Source organism: Eschrichtius robustus, chromosome 20 (assembly GCF_028021215.1).
Source record: "Eschrichtius robustus isolate mEscRob2 chromosome 20, mEscRob2.pri, whole genome shotgun sequence".
Taxonomy (NCBI): Eukaryota; Metazoa; Chordata; class Mammalia; order Artiodactyla; family Eschrichtiidae; genus Eschrichtius; species Eschrichtius robustus.
In genome coordinates, this window is record NC_090843.1 from 45,358,360 (window position 1) to 45,377,063 (window position 18,704).

At 39.1% G+C, this 18,704-nt stretch overlaps 1 protein-coding gene across 12 annotated transcripts in view; it reads right to left on the reverse strand.

Moving 5' to 3' along the window:
* The window catches only part of SYNRG (synergin gamma), a 93,183-nt gene that overhangs the window by 38,917 nt on the left and 35,562 nt on the right, over positions 1 to 18,704 (reverse strand). For all 12 annotated transcript variants that reach the window (XM_068531410.1, XM_068531407.1, XM_068531406.1 and 9 more), the window contains exons 10-14: positions 16,910 to 17,106; positions 16,034 to 16,282; positions 14,612 to 14,742; positions 2,068 to 2,186; positions 1,870 to 1,932 (exon numbers count right to left, since the gene is read on the reverse strand). In XM_068531410.1, the coding sequence (XP_068387511.1) occupies positions 1,870 to 1,932; positions 2,068 to 2,186; positions 14,612 to 14,742; positions 16,034 to 16,282; positions 16,910 to 17,106 (759 nt within the window). The remainder of the gene's footprint in view (positions 1 to 1,869; positions 1,933 to 2,067; positions 2,187 to 14,611; positions 14,743 to 16,033; positions 16,283 to 16,909; positions 17,107 to 18,704) is intronic.

The window sequence follows — 18,704 nt, forward strand, 5'->3', positions numbered from 1 at the left end:
AGCATGGGCTCTAGGCGTGTGGGCTTCAGTAGTTGCGGCATGCAGCCTCAGTAGTTGTGGCTCACAGGCTCAGTAGTTGTGGTGCATGGGCTTAGTTGCTCTGCGGCATGTGGGATCTTCCCAGACCAGGGCTCGAACCCGTGTCCCCTGCATTGGCAGGCGGATTCTTAACCACTGTGCCACCAGGGAAGCCCTGTATTTTCAATGAGAGTAGAAAAAAATATATTCTCCTAAAATGAACAAAGTTGGCATCTCTCCCTGGAAAGCCGTAAAGGTAAGACAGGAATGAAAGCAAGCACACAACAATGGCAACAACCATCTGGGATTCTGTTCGTAAAGTACTGCAAAAGCAGGGCTAAGATGTGCTGCTTACATTTTGGTGGCACCATGGTGTTTCCCAGGAATAACATACATATCATACGATCACTAATACCAGAGTATATAAAGAACCCTGATATTAACCCATGCTCTTTACTCCAAACTTGCCTTGGCCCAAGAGTTGATAAAAGCATTGCTAGGAGTAAATGCCAAGTTAACAAACCAGAAGTTCCTCTGGGGTTTATTTTTGTACTCCTAGTACCTAATACAGGTACTGAGGAAGAAAGTTATTACATCCTACAGGCTTGAATGAAACACAAGGAAACATTTCTAGAACCTAAGAGCTGTAAAAGATTGAATATTTCTAGAGATATTTAAGCAGTACACTTTCTACTTTAACTTTCACACATACACCTTACCTTTCCTGTAATTTCCCCCCACCTCCCCACGCCCTCCCCATTGCTCGGAGAAAAGGGTTAGAACAAATGACTGTGGAAGGATGTTCCAAATTTGATTGTCCAATACAGAGAGGTAGAGTGTGGTACTGTTCCCAGGAAGAACTCCTCAGTAGAGGATACAAATTTCACAGCGTGCGCGGTTAAGCTTTGAAGGACATCATTTGACCTATGGATTATCTAAATCCTACACATCAGGTTTCTAGTAGGATTTAGCCACAAATATGACTTTACATATATGGCTCTCAAATTAGCATTCTACATTCCTTTTCTACTCTATTTAAGCCCTTCTATCAGAGATAGGAACCACACAGGCACACAAAGCCCTCTCACTTCTTCTCATTAAATTACAGCCAATTTTGAAAATCCTGAGACGTAGAAGACTGGTTGCTGCCTTGCGCGCAGTCCACAGATTGCTGCACTGCCAACAGCTCAAGTCTTGTTTTGAGCGTTAAGATAACCGAAAGTGGTCACAGGAGTCTAACTTGGCTTGAAGGCTTCCAGTGAAAGGGAATGCACTATCTTCAAAGGAAATTGCATTGATGTGGGGTTTACCCTAAATTTTAGAAAATAATTTTTCTAAATTATCAGTTATTTTATTATCTAATAACTGAACCACATTTTTCTTTCTTGTAATTTCCAGAGCTACAAAACGAAACAAAAACAACCACACAGTAAAATAAAAGAATGTTTGGGGGCTTCCCTGGTGGCGCAGTGGTTGAGAATCTGCCTGCCAATGCAGGGGACACGGGTTCGAGCCCTGGTCTGGGAAGATCCCACATGCCGCGGAGCGACTAAGCCCGTGAGCCACAATTGCTGAGCCTGCGCGTCTGGAGTCTGTGCTCTGCAATGGGAGGGGCCGCGATAGTGAGAGGCCCGCGCACCGCGATGAAGAGTGGCCCCCACTTGCCGCGACTGGAGAAAGCCCTCGCACAGAAATGAAGACCCAACGCAGCCATAAATAAAAAAATAAAATAAAATAAAAAATTAAAAAAAAAAAAAAAAAAAAGAATGTTTGGGATGCTACTGAAAGAACCATAAAAATCTCTTATTAAAAATTGAAATAATTTATCCATTTAAGGAAACAAAAACTTACCTAAAGATTTACTCTCTGCTGTCTGTTCAAGTTCTCTGAAAGCACTATATTTATCACCAGGCTCTATGATGAAAAGACAGAAGCCCAATTAAGGTTAGGAACCTTAAGATCACAGCTCAAGGACATTCACCATAAAAGGTCACCACTAAAGACAAAAATTTACATTCATAGGTTCATGAATTTATGAACTGTTTTTACCTCCAAATGGAACAGTATTTTCAGAGGACTTGTCAGCTGCAATTCCTTTAAACACAGCATATTTATCCACTGAAGCTGATCCTTTAGTTCCAGGAAGTGGCATCAACAAAGAAGGGGCACTAAAAGGGAAAAAGAAATACTTCTTAATGACTAGAACATTGTCTCCTTACTCTGTCATCAAGGGAGAACTTAGAATTAAAATGGCACACAGATACCTAGTGAAAACTCATGGCTCCATGCTTTAAAAGTTAGAAACTATATATGTACACCACAAATGACAAAAAAAACAACATCCTTTTCCTTGAAAAAAAATATATTGAAACAACACTCAAGCAATAATTCTTTTCTTGATTATGTGAAGAGGAGTCAGATCCACGCTGACCATCTAATCATCTTTAAGCCATAAGAACCACTGGAATGGCATTAGAAATAGATTATTACAGAATGATGACTTCCTGTAATTTTAAATTTAGGTCCATAAAACTGTGAAAGTGAACTGCTCCAAGTACGTACACCCAATATTTTAAAGTAAATTATGTTAACCTTAATATAAATTATTCTCTAAAATGGGTTCAGAATGCAGAGGTGGAATAGTTAAGATAAAAATCTATTTATGAAATGCTGTTCAAGCCAAGATGTAAATTGTCCTTCTTTTGATCACACTGCATTGCTTACTGGCAGAAGTTCCCACATCTGATAAGCAGGAGTAGAGTTAATATAATTTGCATTTTTACAAGGATCACATCAGCAGTTCCAGAAGCTATCTTTGCAGCAAAACAACAATCACTTCAAAATTAGATAAAGATACTTTTGCCTGTGGTCACATTTCCCTGCTGGATGGAAAAATAGTGTAATGAGTAGTATCTGTGTGGGTAATTCTTGGGCGGCTTAAACACAGACTATAAAAGCACTGCCTTTTTTTTTTTTTTTTTCCCCTTATCAGACCCAGGCAGCTCCCTGGAAGAACCACCTTTACATATGAATGACTACATTCCACTACTAGTTTGTGTCATTCAATACCATACACACAAGTTATATAAATGGATTTCCATTGAGTTCTTTGCCCTGGAGCAAAAATTTTCTACAGTCATTTAAATCTCCTTATCAGTGGCCTACAAGCAAGGTAAAAACCCTGCTCTTGCACATGCACGCTAATGGGCGTCTGCAGTGCCTGGAGGACTTAGTGCTATCAAATGTTATAATTTCACACCAATACCAAACAGCTGCTACATATTTGATCTGGACAAATAGGTCACTGTTTACACAGTATAGGTGGATTTCTAAAAGTTCCATAAGTAATTAAACTATAACACACTGAACAGAATGTTATATAGGAATAAAGGTAATTAATGTCTTAGGAAAAAACCACAAAGTTGAATGATCTATTTGTTTTTTCATGATCGCCAACGTTAGCTATAGCCCTTTAAAGTCCATGGTAAAATCTTCTACTAAATATGACATTTATTTGAATGTTATTAATTTAAAAATTATTTTCAGAATTGGGAAAAAACCAGAGGATCTTCAGAGTAATGTAGTACTGCTGAGTGAAGTCAACAAAATAAAATTCCATTCAAAAAACGCTATGACTCAGACTATAATTTTATGCATATTACAAAGGAAGAATTCATTCCAGTTCTTTCCTTAAAGTTTTTATTAAATTAAAAAAAACCGTAATCACCATGAAAGTTTTTATGCCAGTTATATAAAGTAGTTATCTGTTCCAAACATGCAAATGGTTATTTCTACTGTTTAGTACTAACGAAAGGTACTCAGTGAGAGAGGCATACTGTTTTAAAATTCAAGAACCTGCATTCTGTTTAAAGATGAGACTTTAGAGAATTTGGCCACAAAAAAGTGCTTTGCTTTTTCTCTAGTGTATCATTTGTGTTTTACAGTTACTTCACGTGGCTGTGGTAGGTGACTCGACTCAGTTGCTCAACCTGCTAAATACACCCATTTAAAAAGCAAAGACAATAAACCAACTCAAAACTCCTACGCCTTAATCCTTTTTGAACTACTCTATCGCCAGCGCCCCATGACCGCTTTGTTTATCATACGAGGCTCCCCAGTGCCCAGCACACGGGAGGTATTTTCCGAATGGACAAATGAATGATGTTGCTCCCTTCCAGATGCCCTTTCACGCCAGCTCAAGTGCTATTCCTCCTTTGACTTTGACATTCAGTTCAACACCGAGTCCAACCAATTTCTCAGATACATACTTTTTGGTATCTGTAACTCTAAACCCAGGGTAACTCTCATAACCTCACGACAGGATTACCATGGAAGCTGCATTTATCCCATACCTAGTAGCAAAAATCACTTTCACCATGCCACTTATTTCTAAACTGCTTTACAGATTATGTCACAAATCATAAGGCATCCCATAACTGGTGCCTGCCCTTAACTAGTGTCATTTTTTCAGACTAACAATACTCTCCGCTCCAGCCTATTTTAACACCTGACTTGTCTTTTCATCTTCTCGAACAAATAATGTCCATTTTTGCTTAAAAATACTGCTCAAAGTGGTCTTACCTATTTACATCATGATTTAACAAATATCCTTTAAAAATAACTCACAATATGGAATACAGATCATCATAAACTAGGGAATTCATTATACATGAACACACAAACACACCACTGAAGGAGCAATTCTAAGAGAGTTTTATTAGATAATATAAATATCCAGATAAAACTAACTATCTTTAGAGCAGAAACTGTGCTTTTTGCTTCTGTATTTCTAGTGCCTACCCCAATGTCTGGCACACAGGAGATGCTATGTAAATGTTTCTGAATGAATAAAGAAACAATGAGTATGGATTCTTAGACATGAACGAAATGTTTTCATGCAAGGAAAGCACGGAAGTAGTCAAGCCAGAACTGAAGAAGAAAAATCTGCAAAGTATGGCTGTATATGAAAGTAAACTACTGTGTGGAGATAATGCCACACAAAATTGCTAATACCCCATATGTCTCAGGTCTGGCCACCATCTTAAAGCTTTCTATGCCCAAATTTTCATTTCATCTGCTGAAAGTTTTCTCCCTGAGGAATGAACCATCAATCTGTTAAATTCGGTTTGTAACCTTCATACTACAATATATTCATCCAACAAACCTTTATTAATTACATATCACAGGCTAAGTATTACATACAGAGACATGAAATACTGTCTTCAGGTACTTACAGCCTAGTGAGGGGAACAGTCAGGTAAACCAGTAATGGCAATTACGACACAGATATTCACAGGCTACCATGGCAGTAGAGAAGGAGAAGCCCTTAACTCATCTTAGAGGTGGGGACTGATGGAGTGGAGTTAGTAAATACTTCCTATAATGAACCGATTTTCGACATGGAACTAGAATTAACTATAGAGAGAATTTCAGATTGAAGAAAACAGAATGGAAAAGGCCAGAAGCTTGAAAGAGCATGGTCAGTTTGGTGGTTTACGTGTGGCTGGAGGTAAGCTGTGGAGAAATGGCAACAGTCAAGAGGGTTGGCAGGAGCCAGATCACACACGGCCTTCTCCCACGCCAAGCAGAGCTGACAGAGTTAATGGCAGTAAAGGAGAGAGAAGGGAGACAAAAACAGCATGTTTCTGATTAGGTGACTGGGTATGGTGATCTAACAAATTTTTATTTAGCTTTGAGCAGGAAAACAATGAATCATTTTATGGAGGTAATTTGAGATGCCTTGGGTCATTCAGATATGTTCTAGATAGCAGTAGAACATATCAATTTGTGCAGAGGAAGAGACCTGAGAAAGAAGTGTTATGTGTCTATCAGGTTAATACGTGTGTGTGCTGGTATAGTGGGCTTGGAACTCCAGTACTTTACAGTCACACCCCATGTACGTTTCTTCTATGTGTCATTTACAAGTGTCTGATGTATTCTTAAAATCAGGAGAATAATTCTTTCCCTAATTTCTAATTCTCTATAATGCCTATCCCTTAGTTTTTCTTACAGTGTCTGCAGGAAGTGTTGACTAAGAAATAATCAATTGGTTAAAATAGAAAAGATGAATGAAACTGCACAAATAGGAACATAAGAGAAATGGAATATGTACCCTGACAAAAACAAGTTCCAAAAACAACCAAAGACATTCACATTGCTTACTCAAAGCCTCATGTGCTCTACTCGGTGGAAGAAGTATCTACTAAGTACTTTTAAAAAATGATGGAGATAGGAGCTTCAAGATGGCGGAAGAGTAAGATGTGGAGATCACCTTCCTCCCCACACCTCACAAATACATCAGAAATACATCTACACGTGGAACAACCCCTACAGAACACCTACTGAACGCTGGCAGAAGACCTCAGACCTCCCAAAAGGCAAGAAACTCCCCACGTACCTGGGTAGGGCAAAAGAAAGAAGAAAAAACAGAGACAAAAGAATACGGACAGGACCTGCACCAGTGGGAGGGAGCTGTGAAGGAGGAAAGGTTTCCACACACTAGGAAGCCTTTTCACTGGTGGAGAAGGGGGGTGGCCGAGGGGGGAAGCTTCAGAGCCACGGAGGAGAGCGCAGCAACAGGGGTGCAGAGGGCAAAGCGGAGAGATTCCCGCACAGAGGATCGGTGCCGAGCAGCACTCACCAGCCTGAGAGGCTTGCCTGCTCACCCACTGGGGCGGGCAGGGGCTGGGAGCTGAGGCTCTGGCTTCGGTCGGATCGCAGGGAGAGGACTGGGGTTGGCGGCGTGAACACAGCCTGAAGGGGGCTAGTGTGCCACAGCTAGCCGGGAGGGAGTCCGGGAAAAGGTCTGGAACTGCCGAAGAGGCAAGAGACCATTGATTTGGGGTGTGCAAGGAGAGGGGATTCAGAGCACCACCTAAACGAGCTCCAGAGACGGGCGCGAGCCGCGGCTATCAGTGCGGACCCTAGAGATGGGCATGAGATGCTAAGGCTGCTGCTGCCGCCACCAAGAAGCCTGTGTGCGAGCACAGGTCACTCTCCACACCTCCCCTCCCGGGAGCCTGTGCAGCCCGCCACTGCCAGGGTCCCGTGATCCAGGGACAACTTCTCCGGGAGAACGCACGGCGCGCCTCAGGCTGGTGCAACATCATGCCGGCCTCTGCTGCCACAGGCTCACCCTGCATTCCATGCCCCTCCCTCCCCCCGGCCTGAGTGAGCCAGAGCCCCCGAATCAGCTGCTCCTTTAAACCCGTCCTGTCTGAGAGAAGAACAGACGACCTCAGGCGACCTACATGCAGAGGCGGGGCCAAATCCAAAGCTGAACCCCAGGAGCTGTGCGAACAAAGAAGAGAAAGGGAAATATCTCCCAGCAGCCTCAGGAGCAGCGGATTAAATCTCCACAATCAACTTGATGTACCCTGCATCTGTGGAATACCTGAATAGACAAGGAATCATCCCAAATTGCGGAGGTGGACTTTGGGAGCGACGATATATATATTTTTTTCCCTTTTTCTCTTTTTGTCAATGTTCTGTGTGTGATTTTGTCTGTATAGCTTTGCTTTTACCATTTGTCCTAGGGTTCTGTCTGTCCGGTTTTTTTGGTTTTTTTTTAGTATAGTTTTCAGCGCTTGCTATCATTGGTGGATTTGTTTTTTGGTTTGGTTGTTCTTTCTTTCTTTTTTAATTACTTAAAAAAATATTTTTAATAATAATTTTTTTTTATTTTAATAACTTTATTTTATCTTTTTCTTTCTTTCTTTTTTTTTCCCTTTTATTCTGAGCCATGTGGATGACAGGCTCTTGGTGCTCCAGCCAGGTGTCAGGGCTGTGCCTCTGAGGTGGGAGAGCCAAGTTCAGGACATCGGTCCACAAGAGACCTCCCAGCTCCACGTAATATCAAACGGCGAAAATCTCCCAGAGATTTCCATCTCAACGCCAAGACCCAGCTCCACTCAACAACCAGCAAGCTACAGTGCTGGACACCCTATGCCAAACAACTAGCAAGACAGGAACACAACCCCATCCATTGGCAGAGAGGCTGCCTAAAATCATAATAAGGTCACAGATACCCCAAAACACACCACCAGACGTGGACCTGCCCACCGGAAAGACAAGATCCAGCCTCATCCACCAGAACACAGGCACTAGTCCCCTCCACCAGGAAGCCTACACAACCCACTGAAACAACCTTAGCCACTGGGGGGCAGACAACAAAAACAATGCGAACTACGAACCTGCAGCCTGCGAAAAGGAGACCCCAAACACAGTAAGTTAAGCAAAATGAGAAGACAAAGAAACACGCAGCAGATGAAGGAGCAAGGTAAAAACCCACCAGACCTAAGAAATGAAGAGGAAATAGGCAGTCTACCTGAAAAAGAATTCAGAATGATAGTAAAGATGAACCAAAATCTTGGAAATAGAATGGAGAAAATACAAGAAACATTTAACAAGGACCTAGAAGAACTAAAGAGCAAACAAACAATCATGAACAACACAATAAATGAAATTAAAAATACTCTAGGGCTTCCCTGGTGGCGCAGTGGTTGAGAATCTGCCTGTCAATGCAAGGGACACGGGTTTGAGCCCTGGTCTGGGAAGATCCCACATGCCGCGCAGCAACTAGGCCCGTGAGCCACAACTACTGAGCCTGCGTGTCTGGAGCCTGTGCTCTGCAACAAGAGAGGCCGCAATAGTAAGAGGCCCGCGCACCGCAATGAAGACTGGCCCCCGCTCGCCACAACTGGAGAAAGCCCTTGCACAGAAATGAAGACCCAACACAGCCAAAAATAAATAAATAATTAAAAAAAAAAAAAGTCATTCTCCTACATACCACAATACCATTAAAAAAAAAAAAAAATCTCTAGATGGGATCAATAGCAGAATTACTGAGGCAGAAGAACGGATAAGTGACCTGGCAGATAAAATAGTAGAAATAACCACTGCAGAGCAGAATAAAGAAAAAAGAATGAAAAGAATTGAGGACAGTCTCAGAGATCTCTGGGACAATATTAAATGCACCAACATGCAAATTAGAGGGGTCCCAGAAGAAGAGAAAAAGAAAGGGACCGAGAAAGTATTTGAAGAGATTATACCTGAAAACTTCCCTAATATGGGAAATGAAATAGTTAATCAAGTCCAGGAAGCACAGAGAGTCCCATACAGCATAAATCCAAGGAGAAACACGCCAAGACACATATTAAACTATCAAAAATTAAATACAAAGAAAAAATATTAAAAGCAGCAAGGGAAAAACAACAAATAACATACAAGGGAATCCCCATAAGGTTAACAGCTGATCTTTCAGCAGAAACTCTCCAAGCCAGAAGGGAGTGGCAGGACATATTTAAAGTGATGAAAGGGAAAAACCTACAACCAAGATTACTCTACCCAGCAAGGATCTCATTCAGATTTGAAGGAGAAATTAAAACCTTTACAGACAAGCAAAAGCTAAGAGAATTCAGCATCACCAAACCAGCTTTACAACAAATGCTAAAGGAACTTCTCTAGGCAGGAAACACAAGAGAAGGAAAAGACCTACAATAACAAACCCAAAACAATTAAGAAAATGGTAATAGGAACATACATATCGATAATTACCTTAAATGTAAATGGATTAAATGCTCCAACCAAAAGATACAGACTGGCGGAATGGATACAAAAACAAGACCCATATATATGCTGTCTACAAGAGATCCACTTCAGACCTAGGGACACATACAGACTGAAAGTGAGGGGATGGAAAAAGATACTCCATGCGAATGGAAATCAAAAGAAAGTTGGAGTAGCAATTCTCATATCAGACAAAATAGACTTTAAAACAAAGACTATTACAAGAGACAAAGAAGGACACTACATAATGATCAAGGGATCAATCCAAGAAGATAGAACAATTGTAAATATTTATGCACCCAACACAGGAGCACCTCAATACGTAAGGCAAGTACTAACAGCCATAAAAGGGGAAATTGACAGTAACACAACCATAGTAGGGGACTTTAACATGCCACTTTCGCCAACGGACAGATCATCCTAAATGAAAATAAATAAGGAAACACAGCTTTAAATGATACATTAAACAACATGGACTTAATTGATATTTATAGGACATTCCATCCAAAAACAACAGAATACACTTTCTTCTCAAGTGCTCATGGAACATTCTCTAGGATAGATCATATCTTGGGTCACAAATCAAGCCTTGGTAAATTTAAGAAAATTGAAATCGTATCAAGTATCTTTTCTGACCACAACGCTATGAGACTAGATATCAATTACAGGAAAAAATCTGTAAAAAATACAAACACATGGAGGCTAAACAATACACTACTTAATAACCAAGAGATCACTGAAGAAATCAGAGAGGAAATCAAAAAATACCTAGAAACAAATGAAAATGAAAACACGACGACCCAAAACCTATGGGATGTAGCAAAAGCACTTCTAAGAGGGAAGTTTATAGCAATACAATCCTACCTTAAGAAACAAGAAGCACCTCAAATAAACAACCTAACCTTACAGCTAAAGCAATTAGAGAAAGAAGAACAAAAAAACCCCAAAGTTAGCAGAAGAAAAGAAATCATAAAGATCAGATCAGAAATAAATGAAAAAGAAATGAAGGAAACTATAGCAAAGATCAATAAAACTAAAAGCTGGTTCTTTGAGAAGATAAACAAAATTGATAAACCATTAGCCAGACTCATCAAGAAAATAAGGGAGAAGACTCAAATCAATAGAATTAGAAATGAAAAAGGAGAAGTAACAACTGACACTGCAGAAATACAAAGGATCATGAGAGATTACTACAAGCAACTATATGCCAATAAAACGCACAACCTGGAAGAAACGGACAAATTCTTAGAAATGCACAACCTTCCGAGACTGAACCAGGAAGAAATAGAAAATATGAACAGACCAATCACAAGCACTGAAACTGAAACTGTGATTAAAAATCTTCCAACAAACAAAAGCTCAGGACCAGATGGCTTCACAGGCGAATTTTATCAAACACTTAGACAAGAGCTAACACCTATCCTTCTCAAACTCTTCCAAAATATAGCAGAGGGAGGAACACTCCCAAACTCATTCTACGAGGCCACCACCACCCTGATACCAAAACCAAACAAAGAGGTCACAAAGAAAGAAAACTACAGGTCAATATCACTGGTGAACATAGATGCAAAAATCCTCACCAAAATACTAGCAAACAGAATCCAAAAGCACATTAAAAGGATCATACACCATGATCAAGTGGGGTTTATCCCAGGAATGCAAGGATTCTTCAATATACGCAAATCAATCAATGTGATACACCATATTAACAAATTGAAGGAGAAAAACCATATGATCATCTCAATCAATGCAGAGAAAGCTTTCAACAAAATTCAACACCCATTTATGATAAAAGCCCTGCAGAAAGTAGGCATAGAGGGAACTTTCCTCAACATAACAAAGGCCATATATGAGAAACCCACAGCCAACATCGTCCTCAATGGTGAAAAACTGAAAGCATTTCCACTAATATCAGGAGCAAGACAAGGTTGCCCACTCTCACCACTATTATTCAACATAGTTTTGGAAGTTTTAGCCACAGCAATTGAGAAGAAAAAGAAATAGAAGGAATCCAAATAGGAAAAGAAGAAGTAAAGTTGTCACTGTTTGCAGATGACATGATACTATACATAGAGAATCCTAAAGATGCTAGAAGAAAACTACTAGAGCTGGGGCTTCCCTGGTGGCACAGTGGTTGAGAGTCTGCCTGCCAGTGCAGGGGACACGGGTTCGAGCCCTGGTCTGGGAAGATCCCACATGCCGCGGAGCAACTAGGCCTGTGTGCCACAACTACTGAGCCTGTGCGTCTGGAGCCTGTGCTCCGCAACAAGAGAGGCCGCGATAGTGAGAGGCCCGCACACCGCGATGAAGTGGCCCCCGCTTGCCACAACTAGAGAAAGCCCTTGCACAGAAACGAAGACCCAACACAGCCAAAAATAAATAAATAAATATATTTAAAAACTACTAGAGCTAATCAATGAATTTGGTAAAGTTGCAGGAGACAAAATTAATGCACAGAAATCTCTTGCATTCCTATACACTAATGATGAAAAATCTGAAAGTGAAATTAAGAAAACACTCCCATTTACCACTGAAACAAAAAGAATAAAATACCTAGGAATAAACCTACCTAAGGAGACAAAAGACCTGTATGCAGAAAATTATAAGACACTGATGAAAGAAATTAAAGATGATACAAATAGATGGAGAGATATACCATGTTCTTGGATTGGAAGACTCAACACTGTGAAAATGACTATACTACCCAAAGCAATCTACAGATTCAATGCAATCCCTATCAAACTACCACTGGCATTTTTCACAGAACTAGAACAAAATATTTCACAATTTGTATGGAAACACAAAAGACCCCGAAGAGCCAAAGCAATCTTGAGAAAGAAAAACGGAGCTGGAGGAATCAGGCTCCTGGACTTCAGACTATACTACAAAGCTACAGTAATCAAGACAGTATGGTACTGGCACAAAAACAGAGATATAGATCAATGGAACAGGATAGAAAGCCCAGAGATAAACCCACGCACATATGGTCACCTTATCTTTGATAAAGGAGGCAAGAATATACAATGGAGAAAAGACAGCCTCTTCAATAAGTGGTGCTGGGAAAACTGGACAGCTACATTTAAAAAAATGAAATTAGAACAGTCCCTAACACCATACACAAAAATAAACTCAAAATGGATTAAAGACCTAAATGTAAGGCCAGACACTATCAAACTCAGAGGAAAACATAGGCAGAACACTCTATGACATAAATCACAGCAAGATCCTTTTTCACCCAGCTCCTAGAGAAATGGAAATAAAAACAAAAATAAACAAATGGGACCTAATGAAACTTAAAATCTTTTGCACAGCAAAGGAAACCATAAACAAGACCAAAAGACAACCCTCAGAATGGGAGAGAATATTTGCAAATGAAGCAACTGACAAAGGATTAATCTCCAAAATTTACAAGCAGCTCAATATCAAAAAACAAACAACCCAATCCAAAAATGGGCAGAAGACCTAAACAGACATTTCTCCAAAGAAGATATACAGATTGCCAACAAACACATGAAAGGATGATCAACATCATTAATCATTAGAGAAATGCAAATCAAAACTACAATGCGATATCATCTCATATTGGTCAGAATGGCCATCATCAAAAAATCTACAAAGAATAAATGCTGGAGAGGGTGTGGAGAAAAGTGAACCCTCATACACTGTTGGTGGGAATGTAAATTGATATAGCCACTATGGTGAACAGTATGGAGGTTCCTTAAAAAACTAAAAATAGAACTACCATACGACCCAGCAATCCCACTACCAGGCATATACCCTGAGAAAACCATAATTCAACAAGAGTCATGTACCATAATGTTCGTTGCAGCTCTATTTACAATAGCCAGGACATGGAAGCAACCTAAGTGTCCATCGACAGTTGAATGGATAAAGAAGATGTGGCACATATATACAATGGAATATTACTCAGCTATAAAAAGAAACAAAATTGAGTTATTTGCAGTGAGGTGGATGGACCTAGAGTCTGTCATACAGAGTGAAGTAAGTCAGAAAGAGAAAAACAAATACCGTATGCTAACGCATACACATGGAATCTAAAACAAACAAAAAAAAAGTCATGAAGAACCTAGGGGCAAGGTGGGAATAAAGATGCAGACGTACTAGAGAATGGACTTGAGGACACAGGGAGGGGGAAGGGTAAGCTGGGACAAAGTGAGACAGTGGCATGGACATATATACACTACCAAATGTAAAATAGATAGCTAGTGGGAAGCAGTCGCATAGCACAGGGAGATCAGTTTGGTGCTTTGTGACCAGCTAGAAGGGTGGGATAGGGAGGGTGGGAGGGAGGCAGATGCAAGAGGGAAGAGATGTGGGGATATATGTATATGTATAACTGATTCACTTTGTTATAAAGCAGAAACTAACACACCATTGTAAAGCAATTATACTCCAATAAAAATGTTAAAAAAAAATAATGGAAAGGTGTTGACAACATACTGAATCACTTACTGTACATAAAAGTTAAAACATTAGAAAACATTAGAAACATGTTTACACAACTGTCTATGCAAACAGACAAACAGAAACCTGAAGGCCTAAAAGCCACTGATCTCAAACAGAAGAGCGACATGGATAAATAATCATATTTAGATCTCTAAATGATGATTTCTGTGGAAAAGCAATAGTATGTTATATTGCAAAATGTCAAATTATGTGCCCCTTCCTAAAAAGCTTTTCAGCAGTTGAAGACCTGGATCTAATATAACAACATGAAGTCATGCCTGGCACAGGTGCACTCAGCTGTAATAAATCAGGTTTAGCACAAGCAAAAGGAAATATTGTTAAGCAGGTGTGTACTGGGAGGAAATGGTAGAAGCTGAAGTTTAAGGTGGACAAAGGGGAAGGAAGTTTGAAGAGTGAAAGTATGAATACACTAGGAATAACCAAGAAAGCATGAGAGTAAGGAGTCCTAATTCTCTTATTTATACTTAGGCTTCTCATTGTGGATGGTCTCTTTCTCAATTACTAAATACAGTGTTAACTATATTCAACTCTTTTCTACCTGTTTCCGTGCTGAGAATTTGATTTTGAAGAAGCAGGCAACTCTTGGAAATCACTGAATGAGTCATCAAGTGATCCTGACTTGGAAGCATCTTGAAAATCCTGGAAGTCATCTTCTTCTGGTTTGACCACCTAGGTTTACAGAGGACGTTGAAATAGAAAACGTCTTATGATAAAAAGGTAAATAACAAATCTTCAACTGTCAACCTCAAAGACTACTTTTTTTTTTTCAAAGACTACTTTTTAACTCTTCCCATTTAAGTACAAACACCTAATTTTAGAAGAACACCCTTTAGACATAAACATCAACTCAAGTGCTTAAGGCAGGAATGCTGCCTAATATTTTTAAATGCTTTCTTGTACAAACGGTAAAAGACTGGTTTAAACAGTTAATTTATATAACTTTTAAATAGCTGAATCACATTTAATAGATTACTGAGAAACTGCCATCTTTACAAAACATTTCAATCATGTTTGTAAATTAAAGAAGTGATACAAGTTTGTTTTAACTCATCACATACATGAATAAAGGAAACCGTGACACGGACTCCTAATCCCATGCTTAGGAAGTGAGCACTGTTCACAGTTCATCTGTTTTATAGAAAAACGAGCTTATATTATATTGTTCTGCACTTTAAAAAAAATGTAATTACAGAACATGGACATCTTTTCCATGCAGTACATGTACATCTACTGGCATTCATTTTAATAATCTAATAGTTTACATGAACATCTACCGGCATTCATTTTAATAATCTAATAGTTTATCACTGTAGAGATAAACCAAAATTTATTTAACCTTTCTTCTTCTGATGGATATGCAGCTACTCCTAATTTTTTACTCTAACAAACAATGCTACAACAAATATCCTTGTATATTTTTGCTAATTTGAGTTACTAAGTTCTGTGAGACTCCTAATAGAGTGACTGCTGGGTCAGAAGATACAAACATTTAGAATTTTGATAGCTATTGCCAAACGTGCCTTCTAAAAAGGCTGTACCAAAAAAACCCTTTTCCCTACATTTTTACTGACACTGAATATATGTTTAAAACTTTTTTTGCTAATCTGAGAAGTGAAAAATAAACTGAAGCATCTTAATTTCAGGTTTAGCAGCTTCCTCAAAAGACACAGCCTAAGGATTTAATTAGCTTTATTAAGCCTGGTGTTTAAGACATATATGATAAAGAACTATAAACTTTTAGCCAAAATTCAAGTATCTTAAGGCTTAAGAAATTTTTTTTTTAAATAATGAAAAATTAAATGTTGTATTGTTTTAATACTGCTTAATTTTCACGTCCAGTGTCCATCATAATCCAGCAATCTTTTCTGCATTCCTGGAAAAAAAAAGTTGCCTGGATTCATTTTCAGGGATAACTTAGAATATGCACAGCCTCTCCATTTTGCACAGCCTCTCCATTTACCTGATTTGCAGGGTAAGTTGACATGAAGCCACTGGAAGTCTGGGCTGCAGCTCCCCCGACTGGTCCAACAAGATTAATGCCCATGACTGGCTGTCCGAGGGTGAGGGGCATGGAGCCTGCAGGGCCTGAAGGCATCCCAGTTGGCTGACTCACAGCAGTAGGCAAAGTCATAGGAAAGCCACTTAAAGTTGGAACAGGAGCCGCTGGAAACTGATTTAAAGCATCGGGACTCATGGCAGGAACACCCCTCTACATAGAACAGGAGGAAAATGGAAACATTTTAGGAAATTGCAAACCACATACAACCCAAATCTGGCAAAGAGAGACCTAACTGTAAAATCTGCAGCCCTGGTATGTTTCCACTCTGACTCTCCCAAAACTCAGGAATTTGACACAAGAAAATAAGTTATGAGGTTAATGTGAATCTAATATTTAGCAAAGAAATGGCCAACACATACCAATTCTGACATTTTCACTCTGACAAGTTTGGTTAATTCACTGCAATCAAATCATCTACAGTGATTTTGTAATATGAGAAAAACTGCTGCCAGACCGAGTATACTTTATCTGTATCTAAGGAATTTTAGACAAGGGCTTCAAAGGACAGAGAGTAATTTCATCTATTACTAACTAACTTTCAAGTTCAGAAGGGTTACAGTTAGGTCAGAGAATGTTAATATATTAAAGTCTTTAAACAAAGGAATATTTTGCTAGTATGCACATCATATAAACTGTACATTTTTGAAGAACTGTATCCTGAAAATAATCTAAATTTTAATGTCCAAGGAGTTCTGCAAGGTTGTAGAAAAAAAGGATTCATATTCTTTCAGTTTATATTGGAAAGTCATTTGACCTAACCTTAGAAACAATGTCTACCTGTGTTACTGCTATCATGGCGAGAACAGTATAAAGTTCTTCTTTAGTAAGTTTGCCAGGTGTGGTTCGATTAGCTAAGGCCCATATCTGTCCAAGAGTTTCCCTGGGAAGTCCGGATGACATCAGGATGGGATAAAGTTTAGCAGTATCTATTCCAGTCGGAGTCATTGTGGTTTCTAAAATTTTCTTATACGCATCTATTAAAGGAAAGACCAGATTACAAATGTAAACATATTACAAGTGATTCATCTTTTTTGTTGTCATTGCTGCTTATACAAGAATAATCTTAAGTCAAACTGCTTTAAGAGAACTGAAGCCACATCAAGGGTTTAAACTGCTGTAAAGATATTCAAGTGCAAATATCCAGCAGACAATTAGGGTCTGGAGCTTAGCAGAGAAGTTGGAGCTTGGCCCTACAGACAAAGATTCGGGGTTAAAGGTAAGAGAAAGTCTTATAATTCATGAGTAGATAGTAACAACAATAAGATGGAGGTGGTATAAGCAGATATTTTGGACTTTAAAAAAGAAGTTGTAGAGTAATGATGGTGGGACTAATTTGAAAATAGCAGTGGGAAGCAAGAATTATACTAATATCACCTTTCTCTTGTCCCAGTGAATTAGAGGCTATTAGAGGAAACATCTTTGGGTAAGGTGCTTTGGGAACACAGCCTTTAGAGAAAGACACGGTTTTAGTTAGAGAGCGGAATAAGTGTTTGAATAAAGGAAGGGACTGTTGGGGAGTTTTTCACTATAAAATGGCCTTTCCAAAGGACAAAGTGGGAAAGGCTGTTAGGGATAGGGTTGCCACATAAAATACAGGACGCCAATTATTGCATGGGGTATACTTATACTAAACAACTATTTGCTGTTTCTCTGAAATTCAGATTTAACTGGATGCTCTGTATGCTTATTTGCTAAATCTGGCAAGCCTAGTTAGAGGAGTTTGGGGGATGAAAGTAGGGCTAAGGCAGACGGAGAAAAATGCTTAAAGCAAAAATTTTACATCTAGCATTTAGATATGGATTACAGGTTAGTAGGCTGACCATAAGAACACATATTTTGGCTAGGAAATTATGTGTACGTGTATGTTTGGAGGGAGAAAGGAGAAACAAAAACAAGCTGGCAGAAAAGGGACAGAATCCCAAAATGTACGAAGATCTAGATTTTGTTTGTTTGGCTTGTAGACAGAGAGGAAGAAGAAAAGATGTAATCTGTCTAACGGGCAGTTGGGAGGAAATCAATTATCTTTATGCACAACTGAAGTCCCCTGTGGTTTTGGGAAATGAGCCTTTCAATTTGTGATTATGTGATTCTGAGGAAAAGTAGACATTACTAATTTCTTCCCCCAAAAAGTTGAGCTACAGGGATCTTGCATGAGTTTTATTTAAATCAAGTGTAGAACCAACCTAGATCAAGTCTATGACCAACATAGAGAGCTAAAGATCAAAGTTACCTTTAGTTTTTAAGGGGTTTGCAAAGCAAATTGAACAAGTTACAATACACTAAGAGTGATTAACATAATGCCATTGTAATAGTCATTATTCTATGCACATCAACCATGGCTTAAACACACTATTCCCTTGTACCAATTGAATACTACATCACAAAATGTGTACTTCAGTAATTTTTTGGCTCAGCAGTTAGTAACATACATAAGGAAAAAAGTACACAACACCTTCCAAAGTAGGAAAAGATGCCACTTGGTGTTTTACTTCATATAGTATTATATTGACAAAGTCAAAGAATATTTTTTAAATATATAAACGAATCACCAAGAGTTCAGAAAATTATACTA